The 18,501-nt window shown below is 38.9% G+C and overlaps 2 protein-coding genes across 3 annotated transcripts; one reads left to right on the forward strand and one right to left on the reverse strand.

Annotated features, from left to right (window-relative positions):
- Positions 1–204: 204 nt before the first annotated feature.
- Positions 205–4,470, forward strand: LOC135672969 (TOM1-like protein 1). The gene is made up of 4 exons (XM_065181555.1): positions 205–362; positions 1,017–1,571; positions 2,042–2,290; positions 3,853–4,470. Exons 2-4 carry the CDS (start codon positions 1,053–1,055, stop codon positions 4,264–4,266), a joined length of 1,182 nt encoding a protein of 393 aa, XP_065037627.1. The 5' UTR covers positions 205–362; positions 1,017–1,052; the 3' UTR covers positions 4,267–4,470.
- A 921-nt stretch (positions 4,471–5,391) lies between these two features.
- Positions 5,392–17,174, reverse strand: LOC135672970 (protein AE7-like). Of its 2 annotated transcripts, XM_065181556.1 has the most exons (6): positions 16,950–17,174; positions 15,411–15,588; positions 10,489–10,592; positions 10,288–10,387; positions 5,805–5,850; positions 5,392–5,693 (listed from the first exon to the last, which is right to left on the reverse strand). In XM_065181556.1, exons 2-6 carry the CDS (start codon positions 15,534–15,536, stop codon positions 5,590–5,592), a joined length of 480 nt encoding a protein of 159 aa, XP_065037628.1. In that variant the 5' UTR covers positions 15,537–15,588; positions 16,950–17,174; the 3' UTR covers positions 5,392–5,589. The 2 variants fall into 2 exon arrangements, with proteins under 2 accessions (XP_065037628.1, XP_065037629.1); XM_065181557.1 differs by lacking the exons at positions 15,411–15,588; positions 16,950–17,174 and adding an exon at positions 14,226–15,386 and having other exon boundaries at positions 10,489–10,584.
- Between the last annotated feature and the right edge of the window lie 1,327 nt (positions 17,175–18,501).

The raw sequence follows: 18,501 nt of genomic DNA on the forward strand, positions 1-18,501 counted from the left end.
ATAATAAAAGAAAATATAAGCCTGCTCGCTTTCATTTCTACTCAACCAACAGGCGTTCCTTTTCGTCATCGGCTCTCTCCACCGTCCAAGTGTATGCTGAGATCGAACGATGCCGTACATCCGCAAGCCCCGTGCTTGATCCAACGGCTACAATCCCTCGACCCTTTCTAAGTGATCCTGTACTATTCAAAGTCCAAACCTGACTCGTCAAAGGAGAAGTCCACGGCCGGGGGGGCAGCGGGCAGCACGAGAAATAAGGACTCGCAGAAAAGTACGGAAGAGCAAAAGGGCAAAGAAGCTGAAGCAGAAGAAGGAGAAGAAGAAGAAGACATCTATCTTTTCCATCGCCTTCTGATCCCGAGGTACTATTTATCTTCTTGGCGACTCTCTTCTCCCCGTACTTGTGATCGACTTTGGGAACCCCAACCGCTCCGTGGTTGGTTGTTTCTAAGTATAAGTATAAGCATCGTTCATGATGCTAAGCGAATCGATTGATTCCTCGATAAATGTAATTGTTTTTCCTTGATTTTGTGGTTCCGGAACAGAGATCTCAAATTCTTGTCTGTTCGGACCAAGAATCCCTGTTCCACTGCTAATCAAAGCTGATAGTTTTCCATCAAGTACCATAGATTATTGCTTCGGAATACAATCTTCTTCAGTTGTTCACATGACTGAAGCTGAAGAGGGGTTAGTGGTCAAGTTCCTCAATCGTTGAGGTCAAAGACTCCTTCGATCGCCTAGTACCAATCCGACAACATAGATTATCTTTCGTATTACACGAACAACTCGTGGTAGTCTTCTTATTGGAGTTCAGGTGTACTTTTCTACATCGAGGACATAAAAATCCGCTTTAGCAATTGGAACTCTATGATAAATTTTGGTTTTTCCCTTTCTTTTTTGTTTATTTTCTGGTCCATGTTGTTTCAGTATATCGAAAAGGTTTATGATGTACGCTTGATATCCTCTGCTTCTGAAACTCTGAACTTTGAGGTGAATGCTTTGTTCTTGAATTACAGGACTTCTGTTATACGAATCCTGTTTCTCATCCTGGGATGGGTGACAACCTCATGGATAAGGTCAGCGCCTTTGGCGAACGTCTGAAGATTAGCGGGTCTGAGGTAAGCCGCAAGATGACGGCTGGCATGAGCTCTATGAGTTCTAAGATGAAGGACTTCTTCCAAGTTCAAAACCAAGTTGAGAAAATAGTCGAGGATGCCACCTCAGAAAACTTGGATGGTCCTAACTGGTCTGCCAACCTTGAGATCTGTGACATGATTAACAGTGAAAAGTTCCACAGCGTCGAATTCATCCGTGGCATCAAAAAGCGAATTATGTTGAAGAATCCCACTGTCCAATATCTTGCTTTAGTTCTCCTTGAGACCTGTGTGAAAAACTGTGAGAAGGCTTTTTCTGAGGTTGCTGCTGAGAGAGTCCTAGATGAGATGGTCAAGTTGATTGATGATCCACAGACTGTAGTGAATAATAGGAACAAGGCTCTTGTCATGATTGAAGCATGGGGGGAATCTGGAGAGGAACTCAGATACTTGCCAGTCTTTGAAGAAACCTACAAGGTTAGATTATTGATGTATTGCATCAGAAGTTGCACTTCTTTATTTCCATATATTGTGGATTTAATTCTTTAGCTGTTAGAACCTCGCACTTAATGGTAAGTATCTAGCAATAATTTAGCTTCGCTAGTAACTTGTAGCAGCAGTAGGCTTCATGCTGCTTAATGGTAAAAGGTATCTTTTCGCATCGGTTGGACAGCACATACAATGGATGCTATCTATAGTTTAACCACAAACAGATCAAGAAAGTTTATGGTTTCCTTGGTCATGGTCCAGCTTGCTTGTCCACTTAGCTTTGGACTAATTTGTGCCTTGTAATTAAATTATTATTATTATAAAAAGAATAATCGATATTTCAATTTTTGTCTTTGCTTCCATGTTTGATTATTACTCACACTCTTGTTCTAATGACATATATTGTACAATATTTATGTATATTCTACCTGATGAGCAGCTTTATCTTTTTCTTGTAGAGCCTGAAATCTCGAGGTGTTCGCTTTCCTGGAAGAGATGTCGAAAGCTTAGCTCCGATATTTACTCCTCCACGTTCAGTTTCAGAGACAGAATCATATAACAGTGCTATTCAACAGCAAACATATAATGATTTTCATGTGCATAGTTTCACTGCTGAAGAAACAAAGGAAGCATTTGATGTGGCTCGCAACAGCATTGAACTTCTGTCCACCATTTTATCATCTTCGCCACATCAAGAAGCTTTACAGGTGATTAAAACCTTAATATCCATGCTTTCTTGTTTAAACTGTTGGACAGTGGAATCAGTAGATATGTCCTATATTATTTTTCTTTTACTTTCCACTGTTCATCTAACTAGCAATACATCTTCTGGCACTGTGCTTTGTTTCAGCAAATAGCAAACTGCTATGCACATAGCTGTTACCAATACAAGTTGATTGATATAGCTCTCGTCTTAGACTCCTAGTTTATGTTTTGCAATTTATTTCTTCTCGATACTTTTGCTCTCTCTACATGATAAAGGCTCTATGATTCTCGAACTGATCTTTCCTTATATTCATATATGTTCTTTTGCACTGTCTTATGGTGCATGGTTGTACTTGTTGAAACATGATTTTGTTGAGTCCAATGGTGAACTTTCAACATTTCTAGCTCACCGTTTTACCATTGATTTGGAAGATCTGGTGAATTACATAAGAGTATTAAAATAATTAGCGAATAAAAACTAATTTGATTTCATATGTTTTTAATTAATTGCATGAGAACAGGGGGATAGCTTATGGGCATTTTGTTCTGTGAATATAGAACTGTGTAGATATTATTGAGCCTGTGTTTCTGCTATTCATCCCTTCCCGCCATTGCCATAGTATGAATTTGTGTGATCATATTGTTATTTTGTTTCTTGCTTTTTTTAACTACATGAAGAATATGGTTTTCTAGAATACTAAGGATAGACATACTACCTGTCCTAGTGTCCTTTGTGCAAGAGTTAAATAGTATTAGTATCCGGTCATCTTACGACTGAACATAACATTAGAGTTACTTTAATTAATGCCTGAATAGAATTTCTACAGATATGTTTGAACTGAGAGAAGTCAGTTCAAACACATCCTTTGAGCAGCTGGTGGCAAGTAAACCTGAATATGATTTTGCAGCTATATCCAAGGATTAATACATGACATGCCACTACTGAATCAGTTTCTGTCTAACACATCTTGTACATATTAGAGCCAACTAATGCAAGCATGGATTATGCCTTCCTTGTTGTTGGTTCCCTGCCTTTTCTTTACATTAGTCATGTTAGAACAAATGAGTTCATGCTAGGGGACATACTGCATTATCATTGCTTGGGCTTTCAGAAAGAATATGCAATCAAGACCTTATTTTTTTAATAAAATTGACATAAACTTGGATATGACCAGAAATAATTTGTTTTTCCTTATCTTTTCAAATTTTGATTCTTAAAATGCTAGAGCAATCCTGCATATAGGGATTTTAGTATATTTGTTACTAGAAGGGAGACTTACAGAAGAAGTTATCTAATAAAGAAAGGTCAACTGAACGCTATGCATTATTTTGATGAAGCTGGAGTTTTAGAAGTGGTAATGACGGTCAAAGTGTTATGGATAAGTTTTGTGATTCTAAGCTACAACAGACTTCTCTTGTAATTCCTTTCGGTTGGCTGTTCAGAAATTATTGTCATAGTTATCTATACAGGATTAAAAATAATAATTTACAAATTCTGCTGCCTGTTGACATGTTGATACTTTTGTCTAGTCTCTGAATGTCATCATTCTTCGTCTGCTTTCAGGATGATTTGACGACTACCCTCTTTCAGCAATGCCAACGAAGTCAACGCACTGTCCAAAGAATTATAGAGACAGCAGGTGATAATGAGGCAGTGCTTTTCGAGGCCTTGAATGTAAATGATGAACTTCAGAAGATCCTCTCCAAGTATGAAGAGCTGCGGAAGCCTCCTGTTGTGAATTCTGAACCAGAGCCCGCAGTGATACCAGTTGCCGTGGAACCTGAGGAGTCTCCTCGAGCGACCAGAGAAGATGCCCTCATCAGAAAACCACCAGGTTCCGAAACAAGGTCAGGTGGAGATGATGGCATCCTTGATCTTGATGAGATGATCTTCGGTAAAATAGGAGGGAGCACTTCTGAGGATCAAAATCCTGAAAAACAGCATAAGCAACAGAAGAGCAATCTAATCACCTTCTAGCTGGTATCATCAGTGCTTCACGAAGAATCTGTGATCTTATGCCTGAATGGATTTATTTTACCACTATTGGGCTTGAAAAAGAACGTCTGCACACTTTGTTTGTATAGAGTATGCAAATTACCGTAGTGGATTTACCAAACAGGCCCTATACGATGACATTTAAATAGTAGTGAAATAAATAATTGTTGACAATGTGAGAGACAAGCACTCAGATCCGTTCTCATTACCATTTTGAGTGTTGGTTTGCCGCTTCAGATGACTTCACACTTTGTGTTTTAGGTGTGTTGCATTCCGAAGGTTGTAGTTCCGACCTAAAATCTTTTAGGTATCAACAAAAAAAATGAAGATCTAATGGCCTATTTCTTCGGAATGCAAATTTGGCTTGGTTGGCCTTTTAACTGCGAATCCAACAAGGGTGTCGAGAATTAGGTTCGTGTGCAGTGCCATCTCTACTGAGATAATCTATAGTCTCATGCTCGAGTTCATACGAATTGATTTAATATGATATAAAAAAAATTAATTTTAAAAAATATTAGATAGAAATATGATCATGATTTCTAAGTGCATTAAGAACACCAATCAGATGGACGGAACCGGCGGAGCATCGTATATTCTTTCTGTTCGCTCTTTGTTATTGTTTGCCTCAAAATTAGCAACACTAAGAGCCACTTATCTGTGCCGATGAGGTGATTCTTTTTCTGTTCCACTCGATTTCTCATCAAACACGACAGACAAAGGAACAGATTAAATATTAGAAGAAAAAAAAGCTTCATTTTTCGTTAGTTTCTGTACACAAGTTGAGAAAATGTTTTTTTGCCCACTTTCTTGGATGGCTAAGATATTTGGATTTGTCGATTGAAATCATATGCGATGAAAAATAAATAAATAAATAAATAACACTAAATTGACTTCATAGAGTAGAGATGCGATGAAAAAGGAAATAAAATAAATATCATTTATCATCACCCTTTGCCACATAGGAGAATAAACTTACATTGACTCTCCTCATGTTAATCTATAGACAAACAACGATTGCATGCATGCATGCCATCCTAGATTGCACTGTGCTGCTCTTTCACAGAAACAAATTGTGAGAGCGCCATGTCTCTCAATTACCTTAACATATGTCAAAACTATTTGCTTTTATTGATCACAGGAATTTTTATGTTCCGAAATAATCATAGTTCCCAAAAATCAATACAATTATACAAGTGAGATCCTTGAAATATTCAAAACAGCAGTAAGATAAAGTGGTGGGATAGAAGGCAGGAGAAACATACAAACAGTGGTCTCTATAATTCTGGGAGGAGGTCCCAACCAAGATCAATAATAAAAGGTTGGTTCTAAGCACCTGTCGATCATGTACATTAGATTAGGATTCTCCAGAGCTGCTACTACCCGTTCTTTGTCATTTAACTGCTTATTCACTGAGAAAACAAGAAATTAAACGACTTCAGGAGCAGAAATGTAAACCACCAACAGAAGAGAAGAATGGGATAGCAGTATAGGCAGATACACAAACAAGATCATTGCAGTACCAGCAGCTTCAGTTGCATGAGTCCCAGGTGCCACCCTTATGTCCACCTATGAGAAAACAGATTGGTGGATCAATTAATGGAGCAATTGTCAAAACAAAATGTTATAAAGATGAAAACAAAATTACAATTGCTTTCCAAGAATTTCTACTGCAGCGACTGAAGCTGTAGTGACAATAAAGGACATTGCATAGGCAACAGTTGGCTGCATACAACTACAGTTAGAAAGGCTTCATTGTATCAACCTCATCCTTCATCAGTACCAGTTTATATTCTTTACAACGTACCATAATATGATATACTGCTGCCACAAACAGAACATATGCCAGCCATATCAGGGCATAATCAAGCTTGTAACTCAACTTATAGTCGAAGTGTCGAAGAAGATTCTGCTTTTTTGCATACCCTAACAGATAATATAAGGTCTAAACTGCTAAAAATTAAGGAAAGCCAAAAAACTAGAAGATCAGAGTCGCAGATAATACCCAACCCACACTCTCTTGCTCTTTTAAGCAGATCAAAAATTTTTCAGATTTTCATTTCAGACACTACTTTTTTTTAATCAACAGGCTTGTCTAAAATCATTATCATATAACATGAAATATAGTTTGACAACAAACAAATATTAGAACTTTATATCACATAAGATGATGCTAACCATAAAATGTTTGCTCCAGACAAGTGGCACATTTGTATATTCACCAGAAAAATCCTATAATGCCACATTACAAGTACCAATTAATTTCTTGATCTTCTGGATTCTGGATGTCACATCACAATTAGTGTTTTTAAAAGCGTTAGATGCCCAAAGACGCCAAGGTCCCAAAACACCCAAGGAGCTAAGCGCTAGCCCAGGCATATAAATAACATCCGAGCAAATTGAGGCATTCTAGAATATTAAAATATAAATAAGATATAATATGATTATAAAAATAAAAAATACAACATTAAATTGAAAATATATAAAGTACCAAGTCATAATGTCCATATTCTAATAATAGTTCTAAATAAATAGAGATTAACAATGCTAAATAGGGATTGCTAGTTCTAAATAGGGTTAATAGTTCTACAGATTAATATCAATTTTAAAGGATTAATAGGGTTAACAGTTCTAATAGTGTACAATAGTGAGAAGAAGAGTCACCGACGATGGAAGGTGGGGAAGAAGAGGACAACGATGATGGAGGAACCTTCGGACAGTGACAACGACGACAAAGAAAGCAATGGAGGGTGACAACAACGATAGACAAAGCTACGAGCGACGGAGAAAGTTGTGGACAACAACAATGACAAAGAAAGCTGTGGACGATGACGTCGGGGGCAGAGGAAGCTTCAGATGTGTTCGTAGGTGGAGGAAGTTGTGGCCTTGTCCCTCGGCGGCGAAGTGAGCTGCACATGAAAGCAGCAACGGGGGAAGGAACTACGCACGAGAGTTGTAGCGGTGCGAGCTTCGAACCTATCCGTTGACGATAGAGGAAGCATCAGACTTGTCCGTCGACAACGAAGAGAGCTGCGCAAGGAGGTAGCGATGGCAAAGCATAGGTGCATCGGGGGGGGGGGAGAGGTGATAGTAATTAGGGTTTTATTGTGTGTGTGTGGGTCGTTTGGGGGGAGGGGTTTATGTTAGGAACGAGTCGGCACTAAGAGGGGGGGAGGGTGAATTAGTACAACGGTAAAAATTACATCGGTTTGAAAATCTCGTTGCGATTAAACCCGTTTCGGAAGATACTAGCTTGAAAGCATACGGAAGAGTGTAGTGGATATAAAGCAAGTAAAGAAGGGCAATTTGCAGTAAATGTAAATTGCAAGAAGTAAATGCAAACCGAGTTATAGTGGTTCGGCCGTCGTGACCTACATCCACTCCACCGATTCCTCTTCTGTCGAGGCCACCGGCATCCACTAACGATCTTCCTTTAATAGGCGAAGATCAACCTCCTTCTTACAACTTTATTCTCCTTTTGCAAGCTCAGGAGAGAACCTTTACACCCCTTTTTTACAAAGCTACCCTCACACTCTCCCTTAGAATGGTCTCTAAACTTTAGGAGGAGGGACTCTATACTTTACAAGGGTTTTCAACTCTAGAAACACAAAGTTTTTGTTTACTTTTCTTGCATCTCCATGCAGGAATAGCTAGGGTATTTATAGACCCCAAATGACTTCAAAAATAGAGTCAAAATTCAAATCCCCCGAAATTTCAGGGTACGGGCGATACCATCGCCTGCACTGGGCGATACCATCGCCTGTAGTCTGACACTGGGTGGTACCACCACCTAGTCTTGGCGGTACCACAGCCTAGAAGACTGTCTCGGCGGTACTAGCGCCTGACATAGTCTCGGAGACTGTGCCACGACGGTTTCACTTGTTTGGTCACTGTTTAGGCCTTTCTCTTGGCCCAACACAGCCCAAACTTAGGCCCAACTATCCCCTAATTAGGTTGGCCCAATTCTAATCCCAATTATGTGCTAACTACGAGTTTTAAGACATTTACTAAGCTAAAACAAAGTCCGTAAGTCTAGGTTTCTTCCTGTGAACTTCCGACGATCTTCCGGCAAACTTCTGACGATCTCTCGGCAATGTTCCAGCGGACTCCCGGCAAGCTCCTGGACTTCACGACGATCTTCTTAGAGAGTTCCGATGAGCTTCTTTGGCAAGCTCCTGGACTTCTCGGTCAATTCCGATAGAAATTCCGACGAACATCCGAACTTCCGACGAACTCTCAAACTCCCAACGAAATTATGTTCTTGACTCCGAGGCTTCATTTTGCTTTGTCTTGCTATCGTAGTTAATCCTGCACACATAAAACACACTTCGATCTAGATAATTATTACTAAGTATAAATCATGTTGTCCGGCATGTCATTGGTCCATCGATGCTTCGTCCGATTCTTCGGCACATCGTCCTCTCTTGCGGCCAATTGCCCAATCGGCCAATTGACCTCCGTAACTCCGATATCCTGCAATATCCGCTCTTCTTGGCCCGAAGCCTTCTATCGATACGTCGACCGATCTTTCGGCCCGATGTCCAATCTTCTAACATGTTTGCTCCGGCCCAACATGATTCTTCCTGCTTTAGTTGTCTCTCCCTGATCGAAGCTTCCTGCGTCACTCAAAACGCAAATCAGGTGCTTGCCCGAGGTGCTCGACGCTTGGGTTGAGGCGAGCGCCCAAGTAGTGCTTCACTAAAGCGCATTGCTCGAGCATTGTGTGAGGCACTCTCTCCTCACCTCGCCTCGCCTAAGCACCTAGGCGAACAGTTGCCTTTTAACAACACTGATCACAATACATTAAGAACCAAAACCTTCCTGATTTAAAGTATTCATAAAAGACAATAAGCCTTTTCTGATGAAGTTGTATGGCATAAAATGTACTTAATAGACTCCGACAATATTTCTGAATGTGTGCCTCAATAATAAATGTGTAATCTAAAATAGGAACACAAGTCTAGGAATACAAAATACAACAACATATTAAAATTACACGCACTAACAACAAAAATGTTAAAGCAAATGTAGATCTTAAGATATATCAAAGGGAGAATAATTTTCCTTTAGATCACAAGAAGACCACTTCTATTAAACAATAAATTATTGTTTCTCAATAAGACCACTTTTTATATCCCAATCACTAAACATGACAAAGAAAATGGAAGTCAATAACAATTTTACTGATTAGAAATTAATGCCAAAAGCCCAAACATCTCCAACGCTTACTAAAGAGAATATATTAATTATTATCCATGTTCCCTAACACTAGGATTGAGTGGGTATTTCTGTCAGTCAATAGTGACTTGATAAGCAAATAAACTGAAGCGTAGAAAATAAATGTTTGACATAAGTAAAAGACATCTGAAATACTAAATACTTTTTTGTCAATAAATTTTTTTTTCCTTTTGAAGTCCACAGGATACATGTGGGTATTAGGAGCTTGAAGAAATTAAGTTACAAAATAGGGAAAGCAATTAATTCTTAATATAAGTTAAGATAGGCTCCTCCGTTAACTTGTCCACTTTTGGCACCCTAACTCAACTAAAATTGACCTTCTTAGAATGTACCTCAGCTCATTTGGAGTCCCTACACTTATGACCTTAAACACACAACAACATCAATCGCACCATCATTGTTCTCCGGTATTGGACTTGAAGACCCTTACTCCAAATAACTACTTAGTTCAACTTAAATTAGCTTGTTTTGATGATCATCAGATGAAAATCAAATCATCAAACAGTTTCCAGTAATTTTTACCATATAAAATATCTTCAAAGTGTATTATCCATTCTTGGAGGAAACAAGCACAATGGTGAATACTATTTCAAAAGTAAACAATCTTAAGAAATGTTGACATAATATATAAATTAATTGTTTATCCAGATCATCAGCACAGCAGCTTCTATATGTAACATTGATATTTCAGTGCCAATCCTATCACAATAAGATCGCCAGACAAGTTATAGAAACAATTTAGATGTATTGGATATTAAAGAAAAAAACCTTGTAACGAGAAGGGAGACTACGCATAAGTTTAACACGAAGGCAAAGTCCAATAGTAGTTGCCAAACTGCAATGCTCAACCGTTGGTGTAAAAGTAACACTGAAAAAAAGGTAAATAATTTTTAGAACAGCCTGGTAAATATTCAAATTTAAGATCCTGCAGAAGAAAAACTCAATACTTCAAAGAAGACATGCATTCACCTAACATGACTTTGTTTATCATTCACTTCAATTGAATCTTCTGTTACCACCTTCAACTCTTCCAGTGTATATGGGTGTTCTGGATCCTGTATATCTCTAATATAATTTAAGAATGTTAAGGAATATTAGTTAATCTGAGGGAGGCATCCAAGAAATAAGGCAAAGAAAGAAGGCCCCATTAGCGATAAGACTACAAGCTAAACAATAAAGATGAGCACCAATTATTCAACGTTGGTTATGTGGATCTTTTCCTACTATTGACATTGCTAGAAAAACTATGAGCTAAGAGATCTCTTTTTATTGTTCTTGATGATATTCATAAGTCTGTCTATGTCTTGTAGCAGAATAATGCTAATAAGTTTGCCTCGACTAACCAGTGCATTTATAGTCCTAAATCTTTTCTACCTTTCTTTAAAACATGATGATTTTTACAAGACTAATATCAACACAACACCCAAAACCAGTAATTTCAAAAGGCACTTGGGTGCTCGCCTAGGTGCTTGGGTAGCGAGGCGAGGCTCGAGCACCTCATAACTGGGCCGGGCGAGGCATGTGAACCAGGTTCCACTCGAGCGCGCACCTGGGCCCAAGCATGGACGACTCAGCTGAGCACTCGATCAAAAACAAGTCCGAACTCAACTTATTTGACATAGTTGGCTCAACCGAACCAACTATTACAATGAGCTTCCTTCGCACTATGCCACAAGACCGCAAACTTCCTCCACTCTACGTTGTCGTGCTGCGAGTCTCCTTTGCCACCATTGAATTTCGAGCTTCCTTTGCCTTACACAGTGACCAAATCACAAGCTTCCTCCACTCCACATCATCAGGTTGTAAGCCTCCTCCACCATACTGTCACGAACTTAGCTGGTTTTGCCTAAGTCGTGCAGCACCCTTGCAAGTCTATCTGCAAAGGTCAGCCTCCCCGAAACCTCCTATGGTCCCTTAGGACCTACAAAAGATAAAACGGGTCAAAGAAAACGTTTCACTCGAGATCCACAAGCAACCATACAAATACTTCATAGCCAATGCAAATTATAAACATAGACTTCATAAGTTCTGAACGGTCGCACAACAAAAGGCTCAAAATGATCCACACTACAAACCGAAATCCCCACAAGTGCCCACATGACACAACCTTTGTTTATAAGCCTAAAACGACCACTAAAGCCAACCAAAATGGGGCTGCTAAGCCTAGTGTTAGCCTTTTACATGTTGTGCAAAGCATGAACAAAACTAAAAAACACGGACATACTGTCACGAACTTAGCTGGTTTTGCCTAAGTCGTGCAGCACCCTTGCAAGTCTATCTGCAAAGGTCAGCCTCCCCGAAACCTCCTATGGTCCCTTAGGACCTACAAAAGATAAAACGGGTCAAAGAAAACGTTTCACTCGAGATCCACAAGCAACCATACAACACTTCATAGCCAATGCAAATTATAAACATAGACTTCATAAGTTCTGAACGGTCGCACAACAAAGGGCTCAAAATCAAGGTTCGTCGTACCGTACCGTACCGGCGTTTCGACCCAGGCTCGGTACCGGTACGGTACGGTATACCGCTCGGTACACCCAGGTGTACCGAGCGGTACACTCACGTGTACCGAGCACTGTACACTGCTACAGTGATACTGTACACTGCTACAGTACTCGGTACGGGGCGGGGCGGTCCGCGTACCGCTGGCCTGTCGGACCGGTACGTACCGCCCGTACCGGGCGGTACAGTCCGGTACGGCAAACCTTGCTCAAAATGATCCACTACAAACCGAAATCCCCACAAGTGCCCACATGACACAACCTTTGTTTATAAGCCTAAAACGACCACTAAAGCCAACCAAAATGGGGCTGCTAAGCCTAGTGTTAGCCTTTTACATGTTGTGCAAAGCATGAACAAAACTAAAAAACACGGACATACTATCACGAACTTAGCTGGTTTTGCCTAAGTCGTGCAGCACCCTTGTAAGTCTATCTGCAAAGGTCAGCCTCCCCGAAACCTCATATGGTCTCTTAGAACCTACAAAAGATAAAACGGGTCAAAGAAAACGTTTCACTCGAGATCCACAAGCAACCATACAAACACTTCATAGTCAATGCAAATTATAAATATAGACTTCATAAGTTCTGAACGGTCGCACAACAAAGGGCTCAAAATGATCCACTACAAACCGAAATCCCCACAAGTGCCCACATGACACAACCTTTGTTTATAAGCCTAAAACGACCACTAAAGCCAACCAAAATGGGGTTGCTAAGCCTAGTGTTAGCCTTTTACATGCTGTGCAAAGCATGAACAAAACTAAAAAACACGGACATACATGAGCATTACATCAAACACCCTTTTTACAACTTTGTTCGTGGCATTGACCCCCACTTATTCCTTCGACGTCCTCGTCGAAGCCTTTGCAGATGTTGCATCTCCTCGCCATTGCCGAGTATTTAATCTTCAGCTACAACTACAACATGCCTCTTGGCTCCTAACTACACTCCACCGTTGTTGTTGAGTAGTCAAACTTTGATCTGTCATGCTGCTTCAACTCGCCAATGACTTTGACTCTGGTGTGGGGTTGATTGAGTTGTGCTAATCCCTGTTGATTCCTGCAGATCCTTCAGATAAAGGAAAAGACTATCCTTGGTATACGCTAGCCTCTCAAATGCCTCATATCGCTTGAACTGGGTGAATGTTTGTTAGAGCTTTAATGAGTATTGCCTCGCAGACTTTGAAACTAAAGAAGTTCGCATCAGTTCCGCTTTCGATTGTCATTCTGTTGGGAAATGAAGCGGACAATCTACTCTCAGTAGCACTGATCACCATTGGTGATGATTTGATAACTATTGTCTTTCATTTGGTTTCTTCGAAAGATCTTTGAATCTATACAGAGCTTCTCTATTGTAGATAAGAGAATTGAGGTACTCGGTTTCACCCATTCTCTTAAGAATTGAAAAGGTAAAGGTTACTTGACTTCACCTGCCTCCTCAAGGGTTATATTCCCCATATCGAGCTGGTTACTAGCCTTCGCCTGCTCTTTGCTCACACTTCCGAAGCACTCGAAGTGTTTGCACTATTTGCATTGAGTTAGCTATTATGATTCACCTTCTCAATGTCATCGAACTTCTGGAATGCAAGAAGTTTTCACCCCAACTTGGAGCAACTCTCTAATAGTTTTGGTCGCCCCTACGATTGTACCATCTTCTCCATCATCTCTACCGCCTACTCCTCTAAGCAGTGCCTACTTTGTTCCTTGGTCAAGCACTCTTGCATCGATCCGAAGTCCTCCACTTTCAGCTATCTTGATGAGAAGCCCGTTGACAGCGGTCTTACAAAGTTCCCTGGCCTCTGCTCTTCAACCATGTCTCAGTACTTTCACGACTGAGCGCTCTCCCTTTATAAGAGCAAGGGATCGATGACTCCACGGAAGTCCCACAATTACGGTACCATGGCGCTACCATACCCATGTTATTCTCTTTATTGGAGCTTTCTTTATCTTTCTTTATTTTAAATATTACTATTATCTTTAAGGTATCTCCATGTGGAGAGATTGTTTTTGTGTTGTTGGTGGTTTGGATTTGTATATGCAGGACCTCTATATAAATCATGTTAATGTAGAAATATCACAACTTTGATATTTGTTGTTATTTTCTGCAATGAAACTTGGTACTTTATATGAATGTCATTTTTATTGTTGTTATCATATTTATTAATGATAATATATTTCTTAAATTTTAATATTTGTGAAGCACCTCGCTTCGCTCGGGTGGGCACCTAGTTCCTCAAACATTTTGGTGCCTTGGCGCCTAGCGCTTTTGAAAATGCTGCCCAAAACACATGTAATTTGATAACAAATATAAAAAACAAGAAGAAACTTGAACTACTAGAAACATCCATCCGTACATAATGAGATATAAAGACTATTGCAATAAGAGAATTAAAATGTGTTCTTGTGTAAGCTACTCGTAATGATTCATATCATTAATCAGCCAATCAAACTTTACAGTTTAACTTATGAAAGCTTGTACCACATTCTAAGCTAAATTAAATGACTTCAGTACATCTAAAATCTGTTTTGGCAGATTGCCATACATTTAAAAGTTATAATATCCTAGTCATTCTTGACACAAACATGGCTGTAATGCAATTTGAAATTTCAGAATAGTGAAAAAGCATTTGATAAGAGATATCTGTCAGTACTAAGATTCAATATTGTAGCATAAACAGAATAAGTGGTAGTCTTAGCATGAGTTCACTTAGAAATTGTAAAAATCAAGTACAATAATGCATGATGTTTCATAATGCTCAAAGTATCACCATCAGCACATTCATTCCCAAAACGTCAATAATAAAAATTATATAGAGTATCCTCATTTACTTTTCCATGTTTCTAACAAAACCAGTTAGCATTAGCTGAAGTCAATGACTAAAGTAGCCATTGCTAGGCCAAAACTCATTATTTATTAGGTCAAATTATCTGAAGTTTCTGAAACTAAAGAAGTTACAAAAAGATTTAAGTCAAAGCTGAATTCCATTTACGGAAAGCATCACTTCAGGTCAAAATTAACAGTAAAAGAAGATGCAATATGTTTATATGTTATTAATAACATTTCAGCTGAATTTTGAGAATGTAACTTCCAAAAACTATTGAGCCTAAATGTGTTATAAAGAAAGTTGGATGTCATCCCTTTATAAGATCTAAATTCAACTTATCCTTGATGAATAATGAAATAAAAAAATAAAGAAAACAAATTTCTGGGATGCTAGACACTTAACATTTATTTTTCAAAATGCATAGAGCATTCTGTCCCCACTTCTAAGTCATTGAGACCAAAAAAAAACAACAACCAAAAGAATTATATGAAAGAACTTGAATTCACCCTTTGCTGACATAAACCCCAAAAGAAAATTATTAAAAGAGTTCTAAAGATTAGGATATCAAAAATTTCCTGTTGATCAATTAGCTCTTCAGCATCCTCATCAATGATTGTTGGCACACTCCGAACCTGGCGCTCTTTTCTTTCATAAACTACAGGATTAGCATTTATCAATCCAGATGCCATATTCCACTAATTCAAAAGAAAACCTGATGAAATTTCCAACTTCTTTATACGCCTTCAAAAAAAAAAAAGTCAATAGTATGGTTAGTTAATTAGTTAACAGAAAAGTTATGAATAGGAGTCGAATTGTAACAAATGAGGCAACAAGCCAGATATTCATTAAACTCTTTAATAATATATTTACTAACAAAATAATCAATCAAATATTTATTACAAGAAGTTTTCTCCCTAAGCCTCTAACAGTTCTAACTTGTATAATTTCAAGCTTCTAACAGCATTGAACATTTAATATCATAAAAAATTCATTAGCATAATACATCTCAAGGAGGTCATTGTAAGTTGTAACCCCTTTTTGTGCATGCCATGAGTGATCAAACAATAACGTAAAAATTGATGATGAAACATATAACTACTATCTATTTTTTTGTATTTTGTAATGAAATCGAATGTAATTCAACCGTGGATCTCAACCGTGGATCACAGTTGGGCTAGACCAATCCTCAGCTAACAAAATTATTCCAGCATGCTTCTACTCAGACCTAAATTCTTGTAAATCTATACAAACAAATAATTGTTTAGCTTTTCTTAATAGAAGTCTCTTGATAAATTTTGCAAGAAACATTGGATTGCATTTGAATCACTGTGAATCCAAAACAGACTGTTGTCTTTACTTTTAAATAATGGAATTCTTTTTTTTTAAACAGAGTTGGACATCTTTCTTCAAAGAAATAAGCCAGACCCTAACACTTTTAACCTCTAATATTCTGAATCACTAGTCAAAATCATATGATCTAACTAGATTCAACTTACTCTCCTACTGAAATTCAATGAAGAATCCCTCTTTGCTTAATGCCTTTTTTCCTTTTCCAAGATCCAAAGGTGAACTCCCAGAAGTGTATAAATTATCTTTACAGATATAAATTCAGTTAAATGAAGAAAAACCCATTTGTGATTTAAGGTTATTCACCATATAGGCATCAAAATCCAGCGTGCTTGTCAAGTATCACCCTATATGTACAAAATAAAATTATAATAATTCTTCTCTACTTATAAAATAGAATCCTTCTTTACTTAATGTCTTTTTTCCTTTTCCAAGATCCAAAGGTGAACTCCCAGACGTGTATAAATTATCTTTACAGATATAAATTCAGTTAAATGAAGAAAAACTCAATTCTAACTAAAGGCTATTCACCATATAGCCATCAAAATCCAGCGTGCTTGTCGAATATCAACCTATATGTACAAAAAAAAATTATAATAATTCGGTGACCAGATCACCACAAGACTAAAAATATAACCCCAACGAAAGATAGAAACAAATACAATCTCATCGAAATAACCCTAGTCAAAAGACATACACACAATAAAAGGAAGCCAATTGCATTAAGGCGCGGAAACTAACGGGAAATCACAAACCTTCTGAACCGTGGTCAAAAGACAGCGAGAATTTAACGCAGATCGGTTTTATGGGGAAGGAGGGAGAGACGTCGGCTGCCACCGCCTATGCTGCCGTGCGGCCGAAGGTGAAGAACCAAGAGGGGAAGGGGTGCCCCGCCCGGTGGTTTGGATCCGAGACGGCAGAGGAAGAGGAAGTGGAGCGGAGAGATCGGTCCAAGTAGGGATTGGGGTTTGTTTTGCACGCTGCGCATCCATATATCGTCAGGAATCGTATCTCAACGGCCGCGTAACGACAAGTTCTCGTATTTCCCGTCGGCCCAGGAGGGCCCACAAGAACCGCCGCCTCCAATCACCAGATGGGTGATTCAAACGGGTAATATATGAGGGATGCTTCAAGCCTTATTTTAATTTGCGGCCAAGCACTTATTTACCCGATACTTAACCTGCCTTATCATTAGCGGTATCAGGGGCTCCACAGCGGCATCGCAGCTCCTGATCTCAAGGCGAGTAGGTCTGAGTCGATGAAACGAGTTTGGGAACATATGACTTGTTTGTCCGCGTGAGGTTCCTCTACAACCACGTGATTGGATTGGGTTTTCTATTCTCAAATCATGGACGTCCATTGTTCATCGTCTTAGATCACGGACGTCTATGATAGGCCACGTCCATTTCCGTCCTAACCTGATGGGCCCCCCGAGAATTGACGGTAGATACGCGAGGACGTGATCGAATCGTGGTATTCCGAGGGGGGGTGTTCGATGAAAGGAAAGATGAGGACGACTCCAATTTTTATATGCAAATAGTAGTCATCTTTGCTTCGTATTTGTTTGATTACCTTTTTGATTTGATTTGATTATAATAACCATTCAATTCCCTTTATAACACCTTTTTGTCTAATGTCCGTCGTCTCTTTTATGCACTGGAATGGCGTTTTCTTTCTTCCTTTGATCCCTTGTATGCCTTTCCTCTTCTCTGAAGCCTATGATGCTACAATTTTGTTTCTTCTATATCTCCACTCTTTTTTTATCCGTCTTTGATGCATGAAGCTGCACTGTGCTGTGGAAGTGGCTTTTCAACATTTGTTATGCATAAATAACACTATGGCTCGGTTTGGATTCAAAAGAAAACTCAAAGAGGCATAGAAGAAAGAAGATGAACAAGGAATCTGCACATTGATCAAGTTTGCGCAAAAAAGGTATAATGCATCTGGAGAAGATGGAGGCAATTTTGCGGTTGGAGTTACTTCCAGGCAGAGTAAGGTTCTGAGGAAGAAGAACTGCTAAAAGATCAGTCAAGACAAGCAGTGTATATGATTCCGGAGGTATTCATACTCTTAGAGGTGGTTGTCATGGGCCGATATGGAACTGAAGTCTATAATTCAAGTGTTTTCTACATCAGATATACAATATTGAGTGAAAGATGTATGGCTATTTTCTTTTGTGTATTGTCCTTATTTGACATAACTTTGAAGTCTGTATGTCTATTTCACCTATAGTTATGTATTCAAATCTGGAAGCCTTTTATTTCTTTGGTTAAACCACAAAGTTGAGGGCATATTTGTGGTACATTA

This window comes from Musa acuminata, chromosome BXJ1-5 (genome assembly GCF_036884655.1).
Source record: "Musa acuminata AAA Group cultivar baxijiao chromosome BXJ1-5, Cavendish_Baxijiao_AAA, whole genome shotgun sequence".
NCBI classification, from domain to species: Eukaryota; Viridiplantae; Streptophyta; class Magnoliopsida; order Zingiberales; family Musaceae; genus Musa; species Musa acuminata.

Bases quoted from the DNA above. Each gene is read 5' to 3' on its own strand.
- LOC135672969 (XM_065181555.1), top strand. From the start codon at position 1,053: ATGGGTGACAACCTCATGGATAAGGTCAGCGCCTTTGGCGAACGTCTG. The intron at 1,572-2,041 runs GTTAGATTATTG...TTTTTCTTGTAG, and splicing joins TCTTTGAAGAAACCTACAAG to AGCCTGAAATCTCGAGGTGT. The intron at 2,291-3,852 runs GTGATTAAAACC...GTCTGCTTTCAG, and splicing joins CACATCAAGAAGCTTTACAG to GATGATTTGACGACTACCCT.
- LOC135672970 (XM_065181556.1), bottom strand. From the start codon at position 15,536: ATGGCATCTGGATTGATAAATGCTAATCCTGTAGTTTATGAAAGAAAA. The intron at 5,851-10,287 runs GTTTTTTTCTTT...GTTTTCTCATAG, and splicing joins GTCTCCCTTCTCGTTACAAG to GTGGACATAAGGGTGGCACC. The intron at 5,694-5,804 runs GTACTGCAATGA...TTGTTTTCTCAG, and splicing joins TCATGCAACTGAAGCTGCTG to TGAATAAGCAGTTAAATGAC.